This window comes from Pyrgilauda ruficollis, unplaced genomic scaffold (genome assembly GCF_017590135.1).
Source record: "Pyrgilauda ruficollis isolate IOZ18807 unplaced genomic scaffold, ASM1759013v1 scaffold29, whole genome shotgun sequence".
In the NCBI taxonomy this organism is placed as follows: domain Eukaryota; kingdom Metazoa; phylum Chordata; class Aves; order Passeriformes; family Passeridae; genus Pyrgilauda; species Pyrgilauda ruficollis.
In genome coordinates this window covers 1756160-1770905 of record NW_024524266.1, presented here as the reverse complement: position 1 = coordinate 1770905, position 14746 = coordinate 1756160, and the positions used below count along the sequence as shown (strand labels likewise).

General features: G+C 45.5%; 1 protein-coding gene across 4 annotated transcripts in view; it reads right to left on the bottom strand.

The window, feature by feature from the left end:
* The window catches only part of IRS2 (insulin receptor substrate 2), a 28982-nt gene extending 14309 nt beyond the window's left edge, over positions 1-14673 (bottom strand). The window contains exons 1-2 of one of the 4 annotated variants that reach the window (XM_041472506.1): positions 10712-14673; positions 8591-8725 (exon numbers count right to left, since the gene is read on the bottom strand). In XM_041472506.1, coding sequence (XP_041328440.1) covers positions 8604-8725; positions 10712-14216 — 3627 coding nt within the window. In that variant the 5' untranslated portion in view covers positions 14217-14673 and the 3' untranslated portion in view covers positions 8591-8603. Of the gene's footprint in view, positions 1-5481; positions 9457-10711 lie in introns of those variants that run through there. The other 3 variants (XM_041472505.1, XM_041472507.1, XM_041472508.1) reach the window with 3 other exon arrangements.
* Positions 14674-14746: the final 73 nt, after the last annotated feature.

Sequence of the window (14746 nt, the reverse complement as noted above, 5' to 3'; positions counted from 1 at the left end):
ATAAGTTGTCTCCTGTGCACCACTTTGCAAAATAACTCACTATTTCCTATGAACATGTTCTGAAGTTCCAGCACCTTTTCTTTTTTATTGTTATAAACCCTTTATTCTGTTTATTAAGGATACAGCATAAGCTGCACTAAATCAATACTATTTCTCAGCAAAGTAGAGTAAAATACTTTAGCAATGTAAGTGAAATACCAGCCCAAATCTACTTGACACAAAATATCATGGAAATAACTCCCAGTACGTGTTTTTAAAACAGTAAGGCTAAAATGTTGTCACCCTGTAAAAGTGACAGCAGCCCATCTAGGAGAACACAGAAAATTGAAAACATCTACTGAGGAGTGAGAGCAATAGAAAATACTGCAGCATTTTCTCTTAATATGACAACATAGCATCCACATGGCCAGTATGGCATTAAAGCTTGCCACGTTCATGACTGATGAAGCAGACTTAAGGAGTAATTTCAGGCTTCAGGCGCAGAAGACTCTCTAAAGGACCACTCACAACAACTCCATCAAACAGCAGCCTGGCATCCACACATCCCACACAGCTCATCCACAGCACAGTCCTGCTCTCTCTGCATTCAGGCACACCAGTTCCACAGTGTTCACTCAAGCTGCAAAATCTAAGCTGTCATTTTGACTTCCTCACAGAGTCAAGTGTACATGTACTAAAATAAACGTCCATCAATTTACTTCCTGAGGGCTGAATCTGACTTCCACTAAAAATCAATAATATTTCACTACTATCAAGTTCTGATCTTTTTTTTTTTCTTTAGTAACAGATACACAATTTCATGTTATCCCATCTTACAAACCTTTCAGTTTACTGCCCCTTGAATATTCACACTAACAGTGGAGAAGGAGTAGTATGAGGGAAGAGAGGACCTAAACTAGAAATCACTTACAGTGCTGAAATACATAAGTGTATTTGTAGCTGGAAATCATCCTACTGGCTAACATTCAACACCCAATTATCATCCATTTATTTATTTATTTAGAGCCCACACAATCTACCATTTATATGAAAACACACCATTTCAAGGTTAAAGTTAAAAGCTCATTTTTACTGAATTTTCATTTGATATTTGAAGATTAAAACAGAACCGTATAATAAGTCACCTTTCTGTAGATATCCAAAACAAAGTAATATTATTCTAGCACTCATTAGTGAATGTCAAGAATCTCTCTGGTATTTATGAGATGAACTGCTAGACTATTGGGATTGTAAAACAGTAAGTATTAACAGTTTTAGGTTTATGGCCAATTCTTTCAAGTATTCTGTGCATCAGGGTCATATATGGACATGTATATATATATTTATTCCTAATGCTCGTCCACATAGCTGATCTTCTATAACTATTGTTAAAGTCATGAGCACTAATTCTGTAACTTCAACATTCAGAAAATAATGTAACTTTGTATTGTTATACAAGATTGACTCCATATCCAAACATAAATGTTTGAAGTGCTATGCTAGATTAAAACTAATTAGTTGTACATAATTTTAATCTAAGTGACTTTCCATAGCTCACAAACAACTTCCATGGTAATCACCAAGAAAAATCTTTATCATTTATGTACAGGATTGTTACAATGAAAGTGTAATTTTTCTTTTTGTTAGGTTAAAGAAGCAATATTATTACAGTTCTATTTCACTAATTTTGGCAGAACTAATTGCTCAGGAATGAAAGCTGTTGTAGAAGATCCAGCCTCCTATAAACTTTACCAAACGCTTGTGATGTAAAAATGAATAATATTACAACACAACTAAGTGCAACTGACTTTCAGGAGAACTCTACCTCCACCTTCCAGTTCCAAATCTCATTATTCCATCACAAGAAGTCTTTTCTAGGTATAAGTGAAAATTTTGGTTAGACACATCACCTGATTGTGGTTTGTCTTTTCAAGTAAACTAAAAACAACTCAAGTAAACTAAAAACAAAATTTTGAAAAATTCACTACCAGAGGAACTAGCAAAAAGGCTACATAAGAAATTCACCCCATAACTTCACAGTAATTCAAGATGGGAAAGACCACAGTATTTGAAGCCATCAATTTGGTGATGTAGAAGTTTTGCATTAACTAGAAAACTGGTGAGGATTGCATCCATTTGTCAATTCTACTCTTATTATTTTAAATAATGCTAAAATGCAGCATTACCAGTTATTGCCAGTAAGTTTCTATAGCCTAAATTATCTCTGTCAGCAAAGGCAGACTAAACAAAAAACATTATTGCTTTCTTGTTCTTGAGCAACTATTCAACATCACTGACTTCTACATAAGAGTTAAGCCTAACCCAGCCCCGAAAGACTGTGTTGTTCAATCAATATCATGACTTCTGGTGAGAAAAAGCCTAGATTCAAAGCAAAACCAAACCAAACAAAGAAAAAAAAATCACAAACAAGCAAAGAAAATAAAACAAAAAAAACCCCAAACACTAACAAAACAACCCAGCCCAAACCAGAAAAAAAGTCTTCATAATTCTGATTCCCTACCTTAACTTGATAATGCCACTCAATTTACTGCGGTAGACATGACTGTCATAAACACTTTTTAAAACAATATACTGCCTCAATGGACACAATGTAAGAGCCTAATCAAAGCCAGCTTAGATCTTATTTCATTGACATGATTTTCCCACTGTTACTGCAAAGATTTATTGATTTGTCTTTGACTGAAGAGAATCAAAGTCCCCTGCCTCAAGTTGCACTTACAGTGGTGTTCCTAGTCTACTTTAAAGTACTTGTGAAACAGATTTGGAAACTGAAACTCAATAGAACCATGAGTTTTATATCACAGCACATATCAAACAAATTTTACTATAGCATCACTTGGAGAAAGCTTGGAAAAATCTGCCAAGTGCTCTACTGTTTCTAAGAAACTTCTGCTGTTCATGATTATCAGCAAGTTTGTTATTTTGGCATCACACTAGAGCCCCAGTGCCTCCATTTCTGACCCCTTCAAACAAAAACAAGCTGCTCAACAATGTCTAATCCGTGCGTCATATAATCCTGCTTAATACCCTACAAACTCTGGGTAATATTTGGGTAGTTTTTAAATTTAGCAAAGAACATCCTGGCCTAGTTCAAAGATACCCTTGCCTTGGGTAGCGTCCCCTAGAAACATCGCCCACACTAGTTTCAAAGAAGAAAAGCAAATGCACACACAGGCATTAGGAGAAATGAACAAGAAACAAGAGACTTGTGGTCTAATGTCATAATGAAAACACATAAAATTTCAAATCAAATTATTGAAATAGGAATGCATTATGCAAACACACCACTGAAACAAAGAGACACTCTGACTTTCTACGGGCACTCATGGCCCCATGTTCCAGCCGAGCGCCCGCGGCGCCCTGCTCGCAGTGAGGGCGGACAGCGCCGCAGAGGAGAGCGCAATCCCGCCAGCCTTCTCCCACCAACACTGAGCCATTAACACACGTCACATCGCTCTGCCAGAGAAACAGAAAATCCCTTCTTTGAGATACAGTTTTTGAAGCATCATTATCTTACAAGTGGCTTATGCTACAAACAAAGAGGTCTAAACTAAGTCCCATTATAATTCTTCAGCATACTGTCCTGCCTGCCCTACCTAAGATCTCTCAGACCCTCACTGAAGGACAAATATGCTCCTACTTTGTTTAGGCTGTCAGGCAGACAGTCTCCAATCATTAGCCTCTTGTCAACAGCGATGCTGGGGTAGATTACTACTGTGTAGTGCTTGTAATGGCAGGTGCATGGCCCTGGGGCTGCCATCTGCCAGGAAGGAAGTGTTCTCCTCTAGGATGCTGAAGAGATTGACAAATAATGTAAACAAAACACTGAATCATTCCTAATCTATGCAATAAAGCTATTACATTACTCTTCTGCAGTGTAGATGTCACCATCAGAGGTGGGGGCTTAGGTTTGTGGCTTGAATTGTTTTTTTCCTAATTATTTTTGTGATTGATTTACTGAGATGAAAAACACACTGTGAAATAACTTTTATTTAACTGAGATGGGTGATTCCAGATTTGAAAATAAAGAAAAAAACACCCAAGCATCAAATATGTTTATTTTGGAAAGTATCTTCCCACTTTTCATTTGTTGCAAGCCTCTTTCCAAAGAGTATTTGCCTGCACTGTGAGCAAGGACTTGTTTTATTAACATTACTATTTTTGATACAGCTATACACAAACTGGGGTCATCATCACTGATAAAAACAATTAAGAATGTTTTGAAGTATTTTTTAAAGCAAAAATAGTAATAGAATTCCAAGTATTGTCCTTGGTCTTTTAAATTAATTTCTAAAGGGATTTCTCATAATCAGATTGAAAATCTTTCCTAAACATTGCCAATTTAGTATCCAATTTGTCACCTGAGCTACCAAGCAATAGCATAACTCCATGTAAATAAGCAGGCACTCACCTATTCTTCAGCAAAGTTACTCATTACTGTTTAACTGGCTATACAGACATTAAAACCTACTGCTGTCTTTGAGCCAGTCTCAAATGTTACTAGATGTGTTAGCACTTTAGCACACCAAGAAATATTTCAAGTGACCCTCTGTAAAGATGTAAGCAACTTTTGCATGGATTTTTCTATGGTTTGCATCAGGCTTGTAATACCCAAGTTTTAAAGCTTGTGTTAACTACAGACACAGCTCTACAACTAAGGGATTCACTACTCTACAAGTGTTGGCATGGAAACTGCAAATACAATCTAAACCAGTAATCCTGGCTTCCTCCAAAGCTGACACAGATGAAGGGGAAAATGCATGCTACTTTATAACTTGCATTTAAAAGACAACCTTTTCTGGTTCTGTTTACTGCTGCTGGTCCTCCAGAGCCCTGGCACACTGACTAATCCCAGAAGCACACATGCTAGATAGCTAAAGGCAGTTGACACAAACACAAGTGCAAAAAAAACAAAAACCAATAACATCAAAACAAACAAACAAACAAGTTTTCCTTTCAAAACTCTGCTGCAGGACAGCCAGCGTTTTCAACAACCAGCAACAACGGGACTATTGAGCTGAACTTGGCTTTTCAAAGCTGCCACTCTTGACCCCCTACATACACACACACAAAACTTTAAAAATAACTACATGCTAGACAACAGACACAAGGAAAACATATCTGAACTTTGGAGGTCACTACACCATCTTCTGAGAACTCAAGGGATAATACTGATTTCCATGAATACACAGATCACTTCAAAGCAAACACTGTAAGAAACTACAAAAAAAAAAAACAAACCCAAGTTGTGAAACTTTCAAAATTACACATCCTAATTTAACACATCAGTCAACATACACACTGTAAATTGCTACAACACATCGTGCATCAACTTGATGTTAAAACTTCCACAAAATTTGCTGTATCATGACTAACACAATGAACACAGACAGAAAGAAAAAAAAAAAAAAATATGGACAACCAGTATAAAAAGTATACTATATTTCAACAAATTCAGAAGAAAAAAGCCACAGATACAACCATTTTTAAAGATGTTTATTACTTTGAAAAGAAACATATTAATGGTACTTTTAAAGAAAAACTTAAGAGACAGAAAATACCTGGATGTAATTATGCTGCCTTTTAACTGCTGAATAGGGAGGGAAGTTAGATTCCATACAGTAACTGCCTAAATTTTCAGTGGATGCTTGCTGTGTTTCAGCTTATAAACCACTTCAGCATTCCAGTGTAATTAACACTATTTAAAAATAAGAGTAAATCAAGTGCAAAGAAACCCATGTTAGTCTCTCTTTAAAAAAAAAACCAAAACAAAAAAACCCAAACCAACCCGACCATATAAAACATGCCCTAATACTCCTTCTGCTCAAACACCCCTTTATTCTTCTTACTTACAAACGAACGTTAGTCTCTGTAGCTATCTTGAAAGAAATCAAGTAATCAGAAGCAATCATCAACCTAAGCATTTCCTCTGCCTTGAGCAATGACTGTACTGGTTCATTTTAGAACAAACCCACCATTCAATTTGGTCTATAACAATTTATCTTAAATGACTGCAAGTAACCATGACATTCTTCCTATGAGCAGCACAGCTAAACATAATTTAAAATACAAAGCAAAAAAAAGTCTAATAGATGTCTTGATATTCTATCCGCTTGTAACAAGCTGGCAGCCATATAATCAACATAATTTAAAATATGAAAAGTTTCATTTAATCCTAGATAATTTCAGTTTACATTTTGTGTTTCTTGAGTGGCACTGCTAGGTTCAGATCCAACCATTTTGGTTTGGTCACCTATAAAGTGACATCTGAAAGACAGTAAGTCAATTTTGAGATGTTTAAAAGAACACCTCAAATTTTTAATTCTAAGTGTGAATTAAAAACTCAAGCTATGTAAGTTACTAAAAGTAGCTCAGTTCTTTCTGCTGTTAGTTTGATGTTCTTACAGAACTTAGCAGTAAGAGAAACTACTACAATGGATTTATTCAAAAAAGACTTTAAAAGATGTATAGATTTCTAACATAGCATATAGTTCTTTTAATACTTTCAAGAAGTCATTTTAAAATGAGCATTAATTTTGTTAGAGACAAACGTTCTCATGTTGCTCTGAGAACCAAAACTTTTGGCAGTTGGCATATGAAGAGGAGGTCAAAAAAACCAACATAATAATACAATTTATTGTGTAAAGTAATCCCAGAGAAAAAGGAAACAATGTTTATGTGTTCCACAATCTAAAATGCCATTAGAAATACAGAGAAAGAGATTTCTTAAGATAGGCTTTTTTATTTAGGTGCAACCATAAAATCCTCACAAAACTAAATGCTAATTGACAAGGCAGGTGCAAGGGGATGATCATTATTTCAAAAATCACCTTATTAAGATTTTAAGCAGATGCATTACAAATGATGACTTCTTCAAACAAATCAAGGCAAAAGAAACTGACACAGGAGGAAAATAGCCCTCAAGGTTTTTTTGCATTATTACATATAGTATCTGTTCAATTTTAGAAAAGTAGGCCAACTATCTAGAAGTTGAAACTACAGAGCACTCTGTGAATGGAAAAGAAAACAAAACTAAAGATAACCCACTCTGGTGATTTAGATTAAGGAAAACTCCCTACTATACACCCACTAAATTTAATGGTAATCTTAATTAAGAATTCCAGGGTTACACACAAAGGGTAAAATCTTAACCCCAATGAGACAAAAACAAAACTCCCATCTGACTTCAACTTTGACTTCAGAACTAAGATCCACCATAAAATAATCACATCACTATTGATTGTAATCTGTCATAATTATACTGGAATAAATAATTCACACTTTAAGAGAAAAATGAGTGTAAACATCTCCATAAATAATGAAATCCATTCACAGTCCATGTTTCTAAGCAAAAAAAACCAATCACAGTTTAAGAATAAAGGCTAGTTATTAGCAAGTAACAGGTTTTAACCCACCAATAACAGTATTATTTTATTTACATATCAGATGAAGGCAATTCTTTCTCCAGCTCCTAAATATTTGCACATTTTTAGAACACAGTAGAACCAAATGAAGTGATAATTTCAAGCAACATTTTAACTGTTCTGTTTTGACAGCCGCTGCGGATGCACTCCTTGTTCTTGCCATGACAGGATAATATGGACAGAGATTTCCAAAAGCAAAGCACTCCCTACAGCACAGACAAGTTACTGATAGCAGAGAAATACACCACACATGGAAGCCAGCCACCCTTAAATTATACAAATAATTTTCCTTAAAGCATTTATCCACATGAAAATATAACTACTGCTACAGACCTTAAGGAAGAAGTCAAACTGATTTTTAACATGTATTTTGCACAAATCAAAATCCTTAAAAGAATAACTCAGTGCATGGTTTTTTACATGTGCTTTGTACAAATAAAAATATTAATTTTCTGAGAAGGTAATTACAAGGAGCTTGTTTGTATACTCTGTATTTCAAGAGTCTCCTGTTCTATGTATTAAACAGAAATGGAATCTCCATCATTTCAAAATGACTGCAAGCCACTCTTGAAGTAAAACTTCTCACTTTTCTAATGTAGTTAAAAACAAAGTTTGACAAAAGTGCAAACTAAACAAACAATGCTGATTATATAAGCTCTCTCCTGCACAAATCAATAATTTTTACAGAATTATATTTTCTCAAATCTACCCAAATTACTACTGTTGAAGTAATCTTTCCTATGCGCAAAACACAGTTTTCTTTAAACAGAATGTTTCTCAGTAAAACATAAAATTCTTAGTATTCACTAATCACAATGCTTGAAACTCAAATACATTAGCAAAATTCTGGGTGACCTTTTTAAGCACTGGCAGAAGACCTTGCATAAACAAACTTCAGTGTGAAATCCCAATGAAAACCAAAAGGGAAACTAGGCATTTTGCAAAAGTTTATTACTTGATTAAACTTACACCAATGAAGTCCTTTATGATGTATTTCTCCTTCCCCACACTGTGACTTTGCCAGATTGTTGCCACAAGTGCAATTAACCTGAGGCCCCGTTTTTGGTACCCAACCCACTGTCGGCTGAGGATGCTGGTGGTGTGAGGTTCTTCCTTACTACCTTGACCTGACTCTGGTTCCATCCATCCATCCCTGCATCCCGTACCTCTGAGTGCACCCTACAGGCTGGCACCCTTCTCAGGGAAGCGAGGTGCTGGAGAAGACAGCCCACCTCCTACAGATAGGGTCAATCCCAACGAGCCTCCCCGCACCACTCCTCCATGTGATCTGCGTTTAGAAGCTTACGGGAAAGAGGAAAAACAAACACACATGCAGATTAAATATCAAAATAAAGACAAGCCTATAACCGTCCTTGGACAAACACACGCAGCAGCAGCACTGAGCCCTCTCCGCCGTAAGCCGCGTACCGCATTAACACGGCTCCGTTCTCGGCATTATCCTTTTGTTTACAGGATGGGAAGGACAGCGGTCGTTTCCCTCTCCTTATCTGACCGCCCGCCGCTCCCATTCCCGCGTGCCGCCTGCTGCGGCCGCGCTCCCGCGCCGGGTTTTCCCGGCAGCCGGGCCCGCCCCCACCCCCCTCAGGGTCAGCAGTTTGGGGAATGCTGTGGAAATAGCTCTTTCCCAACACCGGGCTTCATTTGCAATCGGGGCTGTAGGTGGCTCAAGACAAGCTCCTCGTTTCTGCGAAAAATCCGTTTGCAAAGCAAGGGGCGTGATCGCCTGCTGGCGCCCGGGACCGCCATCCCAGGCCGGGCAAGGAGAGCTGCACCGGGGGCTGCAGCATCCGCACCGGGCCCGGGCGAGCCGCGAGGATCCTGCAAGCGACCCCCGCAAAACTAAACGCAAGAGACAAAGAAGGCTCGGCCCTCAACCCTTCCAGTCATTCAGAATAAGCCTTCATCTTTTCAAACTCTGATATTGCATTCAACAATCCTCTCGTCTTAATTAGGTTCAAAGCTTGCTCTGCAAACGGTGGGATCTCTCATCTTTTCCATCTTCCTGTACTTCCTATCAAAAGAGAAAATATTTTCTTCTTCAAAATCAACTAGCTACTAAGGAAACACAAGGCAAAAAACCCCTGCAAGTGGCTCTTACAAGCTTTTGCTGCTCACCTGTTATCGATGCCCCTATCAGCACAGAGAAGCAATACCTACTCTCCTCCAAGCAGCTACTACATGGCTTGTAATTTCACCCAGCTATAGCCATAAACACATATTACAGCTATCTATGCATAAGGGTTTGACTACCATGTCTTGCATAAATCCAAGAGCCAAGAGAACCCTTACAAGTGTCTCATTATTAACTTTTCCTCCTTGACAGACTGGCTGCTCTGCACCCTCCTCAACCAGCCCCCAGTTCTGTACAATCCCTCACTCACTGAGAGAAGGTGGAGTGCTGTTGTAGGGAGGAAGGAAGGGTATTTGTTTCTTTCCTTTTTTTTTCTCAGCATAACCAGCACCTAATTAAAGGAATAGCTGCATACTGAAATTTGAAATTCTCTCTAACCCTAAGTTTCAGATTTCTTCAGTTTGACACCCAACATTTGCAATCCATCAGCCATCAACTGGGCACATTGTTACACACCAATACAGGCTGGGCCCTTAAGTGAAATATGTGATACAGCATACAACAGCTCAAGCATATAGTGACTTCTGGAAAGAATTACCACTTTTAAAATTCACATTCCATGCTCACTATGATTTACTGTTAAACTTTTGCAAGAGATAAGGTATTTCAAAACCATGATATTAAATTTATCCTTCTCAATTTGATATTACAGACCTTCTCAGCTAGAGAGCCAAGGATTATTTCTGTAATCTGATGTCCTCAGTCAAACAATGCTGGTTTTAACTCAATCATTTTACATTTTTAAATAGTATTTAGAAGTTGCATTAACATAAACTATTTAGGTCACATTTTGCAAACACTTTCCAAAATCTTACTTAAGAAAACCCTGCACGCAGCCCAAACATAGAAACTGTGTAAACAGCAGCTTCTCGTGGGGTACCCAGAAACATAAACACATACTAACGGCACAGTAGTATTGAAACATGAATAAATATTCCAAAATTAAACCTTTATTCCTCATACAAAGAGCCACCAAGTTCCTCCCAGACTGCTTGTTGCAGGACATGTAAAAAGGGATAAAAGTGATTTTTAAGGAAGTGAAGAGGGATAGTGCTCTACACAACAACACACAATCTCGTGATGGTAAACACAGCACAAACACACACAGCAGGCACTGTCAGATGTAGCTACTCACCTTTCACAGCACTGGCTTCTTTCAGGTTGTGAGACAGAAAGTCTATGCTGGCATAGGTGCTCATCTCTACTCCATTGATGCCCCCATTCAGGAGGTGCCTAGCTTTCAACCTGGATTTGTCACAGTTTGCCAAGGACCCATCCACCACATCAATGGCGATGTAGTTGAGGCCGTTCTGGAAGCCAGCGGAGGTCTCCCGGCACATGGGACTGCTACCCTGCTCCTCCTCCAGGCCTTCGCTTTTCCTGAGGGACACATTCTCCACCGAGGCCGAGTTGTGTCGTTTGGGGTTGTGTGCGAAGGAGGGGGACACTGGGGTCACAGTGGTGGTGGAGGAGAAAGTTTCTGAGCTGTGCCTCCTCCGCCCCTGGGGATCTGCCCGGATTACTTTGGCCCCCCGATTCGGGTCTGGGGGAGGGCTGGAGAGAATGAAAGCCTCCACCCCAGAGAGGGTGAGCCTCTTCAAGCCAGATGTGGGGCTGGTGACCCGGGCACTTTCTGGTTTCTGAACAATGGGTTGAGGTGGGGTAGTGGCCATGCCAAATGTCATCTCGGTATAATCACCACCATCCGATGGGCTGGACGAACAAGCCATCCCCACAGCTGCCTTCAGGTAGCGCCCATTGGGCTGGCTGGTGCTGGAGGAGGAACCCGGAGAGAGAGCTTCCAAGGAGCCCACTGAGACCGTGCCCGACTGGGAAGGCGACTGTGACCCAAAGTCAATGTTCATATAGTCAGAGAGAGGGGAGCGCCTCTGCCCCGTGCCTGAGCCCAGGGAGGAGGCTGGGCTGTCAGCAGGCAGCGAGGGGGGAGAATAGACGGCAGCATCCCCAAAGTCAATGTTGATGTATTCACCAGGGCTCTTGGGCTCAGGCGGCAGAGGGTGCTCATTCATGCTGGGCAGCATCGTCCGCAAGGTCTCCAAAGAGAGGCGGCTGGGCCGGGCCACCCGCTGGCACCGCTGGCTAAGGAAGCTCTCGGTCCGGCTGTGCCGCAGGGGCGAAGGCACCGTGTGGCTGGAGGGGGCGAAGGTGCCCGCAGGCAACTGGCTCGCTCCACACACCGCCTCCTCCGGGATCATCCTGCCCGGGGAGTTCATGAAGACATACTGGTCGCTGTCCTTTGCCAAGCCCTGGCTCTTGTAGGAGCGGGGTAAGGAGCTGTATGAATAGCAGCTGGGCTTTGGGGGCTCAATGGACCCATGCCCTGAAGGGGCAAAAAAGAAGTCTGGGGGGGTGAGGGAGGGAGCCTGGGGCCCATTCTGGGGGTCCCGAGGGGACATATTGATATAGTCGCCGTTACTCAGCCTTCCATCTGAGCTCTCCACGGACAACTTCGAGCCGCACCACATCCGCATGTACCCGCTATCGTCAGGGGAGCTCTCCCCAGGCGAACTGGTCTTGTAGCTGCTCCCGTTCCCCGGGGACCCGCTACCCACCCCTGCCCGGGGCTGAAGGATCTGCTTGGGGGCAGACACGCTCGTGGGGCTCATGGGCATGTAATCATCGCTGCCCCGGCTTCCCTGCCCTAAGGCTGCGGCCACACCGGGGGTCATGGGCATGTAGCCGTCATCATCTCCCCCTCCTCCCCCGACTGCCGGCGGGCCCAGATTGGTGCTGCTGCTGCCGGAGCTGCGGTGAGAACCGATCTCGATGTCCCCGTAGTCCTCCGGGTAGGGGGTGTAGGTCACTTTGGGGGAAGCCCCGGCTTGGCAGGAGGAGAAGAGGCGGCCAGCGCTGCCGGCGAAGGTGGCGCGCATCAGCGTGTACTCGTCGAGGGAGGCGGAGGAAACCTGCGGCGCGGCGGGTCGCTGCCGGCACGGCGTGGTCAGGGAGTAGGTCCGCTTCCGATGGCACCTGTCGCCGGCAGCGTCGGGGCAGGGCCGGTAGCAGAGGCGGCCACTCGGGGGCCGCTCCATCGCCATGTAGCCGTAGAGGTCGGTGCCGCCCCCCGGGTCCCGCACTGGGGGGGTCTCGGCCACCGACTCGGGGGTGTTGCTGCGGTTGCTGGCAGTGGAGGAGGAGGAGAAGGGCCGGAGGTCACCGCCTGGGCTGGAGCCGTACTCGTCGAAGGACATAAAACCGGCGTCGCTGGGGGAGCCGGACACGGAGGCGCTGCCGCTGGACGGGCGCTGCGGGTGATGCGGATGGGCAGGCTCGGAGCTGAGGCCGCTACTGGAGGAGAGGCTGATGGGGCTGGTGGCGGAGGGGGGCGAGTGGGAGGCGGGCATGGACATGGAACGGCTGCTCTGCAGCCCGCCGCCGCCGGCCAGCACCGGGAGCAGCTTCCCTGCCTGCCGCCCCCCGCCGCCGCTGAGCGTGTGCGAGCGGCTCAGGGGGGTCCGCACAGGGCCCGGGCTCATAGGGCTGCCGGCCGCAGAGCCCACCCGGCAGCCGTCGCCCTCGCTGGCCGTTCTCACCCGGCACGGCGTGCACTTGGTGCTGGCTCCGGCGGCGAGGCTGTCGGTGCGGGAACGGCGGAGGAGGCCGGTCTGGCTGGGAGGCAGGTTGACCAGGTGGTGGTGCCGGCGACCGGGCACGGTGATGGGATGAGTGGCGGAGGCGCCGCTGCCGCCGGGCCCGCCGGCCCCCCCAGACGAAGAGGAGGAGGAGGACTGGCTCTTGCTGCGGGGCCGGAACTCGGACAGCTCCTTCAGCGCCTTCATGGCCTCCAGGATGGTCTCGTGGATGTTCTGGGCCACCACCGAGTCGTCCGCTTGCATCCAGAGCTCGCCGGGGCCGGTGGCGGCCGAGCGCCCCACCTCGATGAAGAAGAAGCTGTCGGAGTGGCCGCAGCGGCGGATGTTCATCAGCTGCAGCGTGACCGAGGGCAGCTCGCAATTGAGGCGCACGAACCCAATGGTGCGGGCCGAGAGGCAGAGCCGGTGGACGCCGGTGAGGTTCTTACTCTGACCCAAGCCCTTGGGCTTCAGCGTCACCTGCCAGACCTCTCGGTAGGCAGCGGTGGCCGGCGCGATCAGCCCGTAGTTAAGGTCTTCGCCGGCCGCGGCCAGGGAGGCGGCGGCCGCGCCGCAGGAGGCGGAGAAGGGGGAGGCGAGGTGGCGGTAGGGGGACCCCTGGCAGGCCGCCTTGCCCTCGTTGAGCAGGTCGGTGAGAGCCCTGTACCAGCCCTCCTGCTCCTGCTCGTTCTCGGCCGCGACAGCAAAGTACTCGTCCTTGGTGTAGAGGGCGATGAGGTACTTGTGCTTGGCGTCCGCCCGCTTGTTGATGTTGAGGCAGGAGTCCAGGGCAATCACCCGCTTGGGCGCCCCAGACTTGTTCCTCCATTTCTTCTCGCTCTCATAGTACTCCAGCCGGGCGCCCCCCGCCTCCTCCCCGCCGCCGCCCGGGCCCCGCAGCACGAAGAAGCGCTTGTGGCCGTGCTTCTGCTTGCGCAGGTACCCGCACTTCCTGACGCCCTGGTTGTTGTTGTTGTTGTTGTTCAGGTTGGGGCCGGGCGGGGAGCTCAGGGGGGGCAGCAGCCCCAGCACAGCAGGGCTCGCCATCCCCAGCCCGGCGGCGGGAGCGCCGCCCGGCTCCTCTCGCTGCTTTGCCGACGCTGCGCGGATCCGGAGCCCGAGCGCCGCGGCGAAAAAAAAAAAAAAAAAAGAAAGAAAAAAGGAAGGACGGAGGGAAGCAGGTAAAATAAAGTTATTCCTTCGTAGAAGAGCTCAGTGCTCCGAGCCGCAGCGGGATCCTCCGCTGTCACCTCTAGGCAGCGGGTGCTGCTGGCGGCCGCCCGGCGTCCTCCCCGGCTCGAGTACCGGCGACGCCGCTAAGGCTCCCCGACCGCCGCTGCTGCCGCTGGTGCTGCCGGCGCCGGCGGGAGTTTCGCCGTAAGTAACACATCGCGCACCGAGTGCCCCAACTAAAGAGCAAAACAACACGTGACCGCCGCCTCACCGAGGCGCTCACACACCGAGACGGGGCGGGGCGCCGCCGCCGCCGGCACCGCCCCGCATTGGCCGCCGGGCAGCGCGAAGGACGGCTGCGGCCCTCAATGGGGAGGCGGGGCGGGCTCTCGGCAGCGAGGCGG